This window comes from Anabrus simplex, chromosome 1, assembly GCF_040414725.1.
Source record: "Anabrus simplex isolate iqAnaSimp1 chromosome 1, ASM4041472v1, whole genome shotgun sequence".
In the NCBI taxonomy this organism is placed as follows: Eukaryota; Metazoa; Arthropoda; class Insecta; order Orthoptera; family Tettigoniidae; genus Anabrus; species Anabrus simplex.
In genome coordinates this window covers 516,565,619-516,575,821 of record NC_090265.1, presented here as the reverse complement: position 1 = coordinate 516,575,821, position 10,203 = coordinate 516,565,619, and the positions used below count along the sequence as shown (strand labels likewise).

Here is a 10,203-nt window from a genome sequence, read left to right as displayed (position 1 = left end):
GAAAGTATCTGACCTTCCAGTACCAACAGTAAAACAAATATCTTTGTACTTATGGCCTACACAAAAATAGGAAGCTGTTATGCTATAATATTATTAAATAATAGAAATCACAAGTGTATTCTTACCTGGCGTGATATATAAATGAAACATCTGTGAAACACAAGTGGACATTGCAACCATGAGCTGTAATCTAACTTACATGGATTGAGCCACGGAGCAAAAGACTGTAGATGGCAAGAGCTAGCCGAATGCTATGGTGCACCAGTCTTTTACGTGATACTCTTTTATTTTGATATACTGTATTTAGTTTTTATGTTTCTGAATTCATGTGAAATACTTTTTATGCATATTTTCAGTAAATAAAAGTGTATGTGGCCCTAAGAAGGGCCAATACATCATTAGGGTCGGATGAAGGCAGGATAGGTAGTAAGGGGGAACCAAACTGCACTAACAATGGACATTAGCAAGTGCTCAAGGTGATGACCTAATTGGTTCATGCACATCTGGGCATGCCACGAATGGATATTCTAGTATGCTGTAGCATTGCCGGTGTTATTGTCGGTAAAGAATTGTCAAAGGCACTCAGAATTTTCTAGCTCCTGCCTGTAAAATATTTGTTTCAACTGCCCCAACAGGAAGAAGTCTGATGGCTTTAATATGAGTGACCTGGCAGGCCAAGAGACAGGTCCTCCTCTTCCTACCCATTTTTCTGTGTGTGCCTCATTCAGATGGTTATGGATGGCTAACTTCCAATATGGTGGAACTCCTTCCTGTTGAAACTACATTGTTAAACATCCTCCAAGTGGCACATCCTCCAGCAAAAATGGGAGTTCATAGCAGAGAAAGTGCAGGTAGCATGCACCCACTAAATGGCCCTCAAAGAAATATGGTCCAATAGGGCAATTACCCAAGATTCCACATCATACATTCCCTTCCCACTGCACTTAATACGTTGCTGTCACACCCAGTGAGGATTACCAACACTCTAATAGTGCATACTGTGGTGGTTAATGTACTGAAATGTTAATTTAAAGTCTTCTTTTCATTTTAATCTTGTGGAGCTGATTTGGATTTTATGTTTTATGGTATACTGGATGAGGCAATTGCAAACTGGATTGAAAGTTTTTCACAATTAAAATTTTCTTTTACAAGCTGCTTTACATAGCACTGACTGAGTTAGGTCTTATGTTGATGATGGCATAGGAGTGGGAAGTAAGCGGCTGTGGCTTTAACCCCTTAACTGAGCATTAATTTTCCATGTGTTGCGTATTTTTTTGAAACTTCAGATAATTTTTCATTACTAACAAAATGTTCAAACATTGTCAAAGGCTTGGGATTATCCCCAAAGTTAGCATGAATCACACTACTGCTGGTAAAATAGAATTTTTTGCGTGGCTCTCCAAACTAACCCAGTTAGTCTGAACGTCTTCAATTTCTTCACATTCATGTCTGTCATCATGGAATTTATCACTCGATTCAGAAGAATAATTGACACTTTAATCTTCACTTTCATGGCAAAGCAAGAACATTCGCTCAATATCACTGCTAAATTATTTTGTTTACACATGGGGGTTATAGCACCGAAGCCATATTGCTTCGACTGCTGGCCACACGGAAAACGTGTGTACATGGCCGCATGCATTCTACATGGAATACGATATTCCATTGCAATAAAATATTGTACTTTGTTGCAAAATAAGGCCAACAGATGTCAGGAGTATCTATAAATTTCTGACGCTTATAAGCGGTTGACGCAATCTGTAACAAACACACAAACTTGGATGATGCTTATAAGCAGTTCACGCAGCTTGCTAATAATTACCTTGACGCTTATAAGCGGTTCACACTGGGAAGGGCTTAATTAAATTACAGCCCCAGCATTTGCCTGATGTGAAAACGGGACACCACAGAAAACCATTTTCAGGGCTGCCGACAGTAGGGTTCAAATTCACTATGTCCCGAATGCAAGCTCACAGCTGTGTGCCCTTCACCAAATGACCAACTCGTTCGTTAAGAAGTTTTCCACACAAGGAGTACAAATAAAGCTGCAATGTGAAATTTAGTTTTTAACAAGATTTGGACACACACACTCTCTCTCTCTCTCTCTCTCTCTCTCTCTCTCTCTCTCTCTCTCTCTCTCTCTCTCTCTCTCTCTCTCTCTCTCTCTCTCTCTCTCTCTCTCTCTCTCTCTCTCTCTCTCTCTCTCTCTCTCTCTCTCTCTCTCTCTCTCTCTCTCTCTCTCTCTCTCTCTCTCTCTCTCTCTCTCTCTCTCTCTCTCTCTCTCTCTCTCTCTCTCTCTCTCTCTTATTAAGGAGATTATATACACAAGTGATATTTTTAAAATCATTTTAAAGTAAAATTTGAAAACTTTTTAAAAGTTCTAACAGCTTAATTTTTAAATTGTAATCCTGTTAATGGAATGATATTTTAATAAGAATATGAATTAATTATAGCAATAGCTGTTTATTTTTATTTGTAAAGTGTTTGAGTTTCTACTATGTTATACCATGTGATGATCAAGTCCTCAAGATTTTTAGGAAATATTTTTCGCTGATGAAGCAAATGTACTGTGTTCTTGAAACATATACAGTTAATAGTATGTTTTCAAAACTACCTTAAAAAGATGTTCCACCAAATCAACACTTCTTGTTATGTACTAAACTCATTTTATTACACTAGCAGACCAGTTTCTAGTTGCTTTACATCGCACAGACACAGATAGGTCTTATGGCAACGATGGGCAGGAAAGGACAACGAGTGGGAAGGAAGCGGCCATAGCCTTAATTAAGGTACAGCCCCTGCATTTACCTGGTGTGAAAATGGGAAGCATACAAGCAGAGTACAGCTAACACTTCCAGCAGTAGGACAACACAGGCAAGGAAAGGAACATTCACATATTTTCAACACCGCAAGTTGTATAATGGACGTCAAACATCACAAGCTGACGGGTTCTCCGAACATAACGTCATAATAACAAGCAATAATCACCTTGAAGCATGTTCCCTTCCAAAACACCAATATATTGCCAAGATTAGACTTGCAAACAAGGCCCATTTGACATTAGTTTAATATATACCAGAAAAGACAAATTTGTACATCCACAGTTCACAAAAGTGTTAGAGTTCTACATGAAAGAACTTCAGTCTTACTGCAGCATAACTTATTTGAGCAACATTAATTACTTTGAATATGAGATTTTACATCAGACACTTTTGTAAGTGTAAATAACAGGACATTGAGGAATTATTTTCCAGAACCCTCGATGGTTTGATATCAAGTAACATATGACATTTTATAATAACTTTTTATCTGTATGTAATTGTATAATGGTTCTTTATTTTTATATTTGAGCTGAAGATGACTCCATGATGAGTTGAAACTGGTCCTCCAGTGTAATAAAACTAGTTCAGTACATAACAAGTGTCAATTTGGTGGAACATCTTTTTAAGGTGGTTTTGAAGTAAGTTAACATCAACACAGAGATGAAAATTATTGATAAAGTAGATAATATGTATTAAACAGTGTTTTGTATAGTATTGACAAGACGGACTCATATCATTTCCTGTTTTTCAGTGTAAAGAGATTGTTATTATGGTTGTTGATGATACCATTACTGTGGAATCACGATTCATCTGAGAACACTATTTTCATCAGGAATATTGCAACATTTTCCAGATTTTCTAACAGCCACCAACATATATTCATTTGAGCTTCAAAATCCCACCCGTGGAGCTCCTTGATTGGCTGCAGATGGTAGCGATGATTATACGCATGCAGTCTTTGTAGTACAGAAGCCTGGCTGATCTTGACCTATTGTGCAATTGCCCATGTACTCGTGTGTGACTTATTATGAGCTGTGTCCAGAACATCCTCCTATTTCTCACCAGACGTTATGGTCTTCTCTCAGATAGGTGGTGCTGTCTGAAGTACCGCTGTTTTTTATAAATGTTTTTCAACACTGTGAAAAGTCTTTGCAGTCTGATTCACCTGTCCAAATACTTTCTGTGATACAGACGTAGTGCCTTCAATAAATTCTCTCTTGCTTCCCTCTTTATCATATCAATATATTTGTCTGGGAATGCATGGTGAATGACTGAAGCAAGTTCATTCCGAGCATATAGCAGTGCAGAGTACACAGTGCACTAACACAATAATAGCAGTGTTTTACTGCTTCCAAGTGGCACACACTGTGTTTAAGCACTGAAGCTTCATATCGATGTAAACAACTTCGTGTGATGTAGGATCTGAACTATCAATACTACATTCCGTTAATTGGTAGGCTAGCATTTGACCATGTGTTACACCACAGCTGCGAGTGAGACTTGTATTTAGAATTCCTTAAAGTGCATTACACTTCCAGTTTGCTGTTTCATATGCTCTCCATGCCATGGTATTGTAGTTTTAAGCATTAATTTCATTTCTTGCTATACCTGGTCGCTTACCATGACATATTAATATATTTGCATGGTAGACTGACGTACGATAAATAAATGAAAGGATGTCATTTTTTGAATGGTCTATAGTCACATGGTAAGAATGATAATAGTATTCAGAATTGTTTGCAGGATGTGCTTACAGTGCATTACTACCACACTGGATGTTAGCAGAGAAATATAAATTTCACAATAATCTCACACATTTGTTGGGCTGCAGAACAAAATATTGATGGGGGGCAGTTAATACTCCTGGTATAATATTAAATTATGATTCCCTTCCAGGAACTTAATTTTTGAGATAATTGGGTAATTTAATACCTTTATTTATGTAACACTTTTCAAACACTTACTTTTTGTGTTGTGATTTAAAAAGCCATTTTTTGACTTTTGTTTCAGAAGACAACATTTCAATGTGTTGGTTACAACCACCCAATGACTAAAATAAAATTTTAATTCCTTCACCTTAGAAACAGACAACTGAAAGTTTTAATGAATAAATAAAACAAAAATGTTGTTATTTAAAAAATGTTACAACTCTTTCAGAGTTTTTTTTCACTAGGAGTTGCTGTTTCATTCTGCTCAATCTTGGATACAATGAACAACAAAGAAGAATAACTTACATAGGCAGGGATGTAAAAAGGACACACATTATAGAATAGGAGATTTAAAAAAGGTCACACTCTTCATTTGTTATCAATCTACACTATGTGTGTCTCATATTGTTTCCAAGGTAAATTCCTTTCTCTGTTTTTTTTTTTTTTCCTTCCCTGGATTGAACATGTCACCAAGAGTCTGCCTTTGTATAGCAAAGTTTCTACTTACTAGTCGCCCACCCTCATCGGAGGGTGCCTTACAAGGGCTGCACTCGGCTAGAAATAGCCACACGAAATTAATTACTTACTAGTAGCTAGAGAGGATTGTGTCATTTGTTTTTAGTGTGATAATTTTTAGGGGTTAAGGCAACATATCACGTTTTCTTTGGTTCTGTTTTGTGAGGGCAAAGCAAACCATACAAAGTGCCTTTCTCATAAAGCTAGTGATAACAGATTTTTGGATCAGTTTCAAATATGTGTCACTTTTATAAAATTATTTATAGAAACATTTGAAAGTTTGTACAATGAAAACTATTGATGCTAAAAATATATCACTGCATAATATAGACAGAAGTTGTCTGTAACAGTAATCAGAGTGAAATGAAAATTTTTGAGTCAACACAATGCACAATACATATCAGAGTAGAAACCTTCCAGAGCATTATGCACTAACCATGAGATTTCACTTTAAATACATTCCAAGCAGTTGCAAAGCAGTGGTTGGGTTGTGATAGGTACGACTGCCAAGGCTCAATTGCTTTAGTTTTGCTGGTTCTCTCAATAATGGTGCTCACCATAATAACTGTCTCTTCATTTATGCACTGAAAATTTCAAGAGCAAGACTGACATATAACACTAGCTTTCATGTGGGATGAGATGGTACTAGGTATGGTATGCCCTTCCTACATAAATAAAAAGAGCTTGCAAAATATACTTTAGCACTGTAATATTACTGCATTCAGCAATTTGAGAGAAGAAAATCAGTTTTATGAAATAACCTCCTGTATAGAGAGAAAAAAAAATTGCTAAAACCTCTTTATATGATATGGTTTATATAGAAAGTAATATGACAATAAAATAAATATGTAAAAATTATTTCATTTGTATACTTTACACACTTTACAATCTCATTAGAGACTCAGAAATACAATGCTATACAATTTGATATTCAACAATCATATGAGTGAATACTATTGGTATCTGCACAACAGGACATGATTATATATTAATGTTTCAACTACACACACCTAATACAATGGAATAAAAAAATGCCACTTCACATCAGCTTAGAATCCAAACTAGACTGTACGCTGCCATTATTCTACATCTCAGTCTGTATAACACAAGGGATACCATGTTGAATATCAGGATGGACGATGGCCTGCTGGATGTCTGAATGAGTTTCCACCTCCACAATGGGCATGTCAATGAGGAACTCGCTGGTGATATCTGTGTCGCTAAGTACAAGGTCTGCTATGTCTAGGACCATGGTCTTGCCACGATCATGGGTCTTCGTGTGCTTTATCATGTCTCCCTTCTGAGCAAAACACCGCCCACAGCTAGGACACTTGTGTGGCTTCTCACCAGTGTGTGTACGTTTATGAACCACCAGTGACTGCAACACAGAAAATTTATGACTGAATAAATCTGTTCATACTCTTAGAGGCTTACTTGAGACTATACAACAAATCAAACAAATTACCATATTCCCTTGTGTGTCCAATATTCTAGTTAATGCTGCTGTGCACCTTGTTTTATGTTTAATCTGTTTTATTTGTGTAATTCTTAATACAATACACAGTAGTGAGTAATGAACAAAATAAATCCAAGCTACAGTATATGTAGAAAGTTAGGAACATGAACAGGAAAAACAAGACAGGTCAGTATTGGAGGAGACAAGGACAATATCTGTGTCTTCATACACAGCTGTCTTCAAGTGCATAGATTCACTCCTCATCAAGACTGAAGATCTGCAAACAGGAAAAACAAGACAGGTCAGTATTGGAGGAGACGAGGACAATATCTGTGTCTTCATACACAGCCATCTTCAAATGCATAGATTCACTCCTCATCAAGACTGAAGATCTGCAAGATGGCCCTTCAATGAGCGTTGATGCCTGCCCTCCTAATGCAACTGGGAAGCAGAAACAAGCTTGTCGGGGTCTGAGAAGTGGTGGACGTAGGAGAACTGGGATTGATGAGGATAAAGCCGATCTATTTGAAGACGGTAGTGTATGAAAACGTGAGGGTTATCTGTGTCCTTTTGTGTTTCTGATGTTTGTCCTCATCTCCAATTTCTGTTGCTCCCTCTTCCCACACTGACCCGTCATTGTGTTTGTCTTATTTACGTGTTCCTTTCTTATTCCCCTCTCTCTTTCCTCTGATCTGATTTTACATTTGTTTGTTCCTTTTATATACTCTTATATTTTCCCATAGGGATCCTCTACTCCTGGTGTTTATCCTGTGTTCTTATTATTTTTATCTGTATATTTTTTTAGTTTCTTCCCTTTTCCTGTACTTATCTGCCTTTCTTCTTATCCTAAACTTATCCCACATCAAGACTGAAGATCTGTCAAGATGACCCCTCAATAAGTGCTGTTGCCTGCCTGCCTTATAAAGCTGGTATGCAGAAACGAGCTCCTCAGGGGCTGAGCAGAGATGGACAAAGAACTAAGACTGGTGACGAGAGAGCCTACCTATTTGAAAATGGCAGTGTATGAAGATGTGTAAGTTGCCTCGTCTCCTATTTCTGTCGCTCCCTCTTCCCACACTGACCTGCCATTTTGTTCGTCGTATTTTGTGTTCCTTTCTTATTCCTCTCTCTCTCTCTCTCCGACTTAGTTTTAGCATTTCTTTATTCACTTCACTGTACGTATGCTCCTACACATTCAGAACCATTCAATGGTGTAGTAAAACCATCTCTGTCCTGTACTCGGAGACCTCAGGTCCAATTCCACGCTCGTCCACAGGTTTTAATTCTAATCTGAGGTTTCAGAAAGCCTTGCAAAGTCAACTTGGAAACTGTCTGATATACGAGGCAATGAATTCAATCGAGAAAGTCAAGAAAGATTGTTGGGAAGACATCAAACTAGCGTGACAAACTCCAATATCCTTTAAGTACTATGTTAGGCAACCATGATGAGTTCTATGTGGACTGGGTTAAGAAGTGAAGAAATGACTTACTCAGACTGGTGTCTTGAGAGCTGGCTGTTTCATATCACTACACACGTTATCAAATACATGTATTCTTCTTCTTCTACTGCTTTCACCGCCTATGTGGGGTCCTGGGTGCAAACTGTGTCGCACATGTGGATTTGGCCCTGTTTGGCAATTGGGTGATGGACATTCATCCTGGTTCAAAACCGAAAATAGAGTCCAGCAAGGCAGTGCACTATCCCCATTATTGTTTATCACCATCATAGATGACAAAATGAAGAACATCAAGAAAACCTCTGGTGAACTAAATGCAAGGGCCTTTGCTGATGATGTTATGATCTGGGGAGAAACTGAGGAAGAAGTATAGTTGAGACTCAATGAATGGAAGGTTAAGTTCCAGGAGTTCAATTTCACGATAAGCGAACTCAAAACGGTAGTGATGGCAATAAACAGAGAGGGACGACCAGCGAACATCATGCTAGGAAACCATCCACTAGAAAGTGTGGAAAGCTTTACATACCTCGACAGTGTAATATCTCGAGATACACTAGCCACAAAGGAGGTGGTAAATAGAGTGCAGAAGAGCTCTCACTTTTACCAGCAAGTACGAACACTCCTCTGGGATTCCAAAGTACCATCAAAATCAAAGCTGGTGATGTTCAATCAGTACTTTATACCAATCTTAACCTATGGTATTGAAACCTGCACCCCTCACTAAGAAAGATTCATCAAGGTTGCAGGCATCCGAGATGAAGTTCCTTAGGTCCACAATTCAAAACACCAAACTGGACAAGCTGAGGAATGATGTGGTTAGGAAGGAAGCTGGGATTGTTACATCATTGTCAGATCGAATCAGCATGTCCAGACTGAAATGGTTCGGGCATGTAATGAGGATGGAGCCAACAAGGACAGCTTATGTTAACTTGGAGCGACTTGTGGCAGGGAAACGGATGGTGGGAAGACCAAGAACCCGCTGGATGGACATCATAAAGATGGACATTGCAGATCGGGGAAGGACACTGGAGGACGTCATTAACAACAGAACATATCTCAATAAGAAAGAATGGAAGAGGCTCACCAACAGTACCCGGGAAACTGGAACTGTAAAATGATGAATATGATGATGATGATGATTACGGCCGGATGCCCTTCCTGATGCCAACCCTATATGGAGGGATGTAATCACTATTGCGTGTTTCTGTGGTGGTTGGTAGGGTAGTGTGTTGTGTGAATATGAAGAGGAAAGTGTTGGAACAAACACAAACACCCAGTCCCCGGGCCAGAAGAATTAATCAGAGGCAATAAAATCCCCGACCCGGCCGGGAATCGAACCCGAGATCCTCTGAACCGAAGGCCTCAACACTGACCATGCAGCAAATGAGTTGGACTATCAAATTCATGTATATTACGCACAAATGTACTTTCATACCAAAGAAACTTGGGAGCACATTTTTGTCTCTTCCGTGCCCCAACCTCAGCTTCAACGGAAGTTTTCACAACACTAACATCATCACTTGAACTGTACAGCTGCTTTTAATGTCAAATTCATTCTCTTCATCATTCTCTGTAATAACAAACACTTCATTTACATCATCAAAGGTGACATCACCTGCCCACTTTTTTTACTAAACATGAATTGCTACTACTACAGCCAGAATACACATGATCAATCAATCAATCAATCAATCAATCAATCAATCAATCAATCAATGGTATGGATTTAAGGCACTAGCCCAGGAGGCAGATTCCCTATTAATTGTTTACATAGCCTTTTCTTAAATTTTTCAAAGAACTTAGAAATGTATCGAACATTTCTTCTGATAAATTATTCATAGGGTCAGTTGGTGCATGCATTTCAGTGGGCTTGGCAGAATGATATGTAATAGCAACTTCTGGCTTGGTGAGGAAAGCAACACAAAACTACCTCACTCCTTATTTCCCTAGTACGCCTCTTCAGTGATGCCTAGGCCATCTATGACAGCTGATGGCAGAGCTGTTGAGGATCCAACCAGCCTTCG

The 10,203-nt window shown here is 38.5% G+C and overlaps 1 protein-coding gene across 2 annotated transcripts in view; it reads right to left on the bottom strand.

Annotated features, from left to right (window-relative positions):
* Positions 1-5,613: 5,613 nt before the first annotated feature.
* Positions 5,614-10,203, bottom strand: part of LOC136857057 (zinc finger protein ZFP2) — a 146,514-nt gene continuing 141,924 nt past the window's right edge. The window contains exon 8 of one of the 2 annotated variants that reach the window (XM_067135420.2): positions 5,614-6,644. In XM_067135420.2, coding sequence (XP_066991521.2) covers positions 6,351-6,644 — 294 coding nt within the window. In that variant the 3' untranslated portion in view covers positions 5,614-6,350. The remainder of the gene's footprint in view (positions 6,645-10,203) is intronic. The other variant, XM_067135421.2, reaches the window with a different exon arrangement.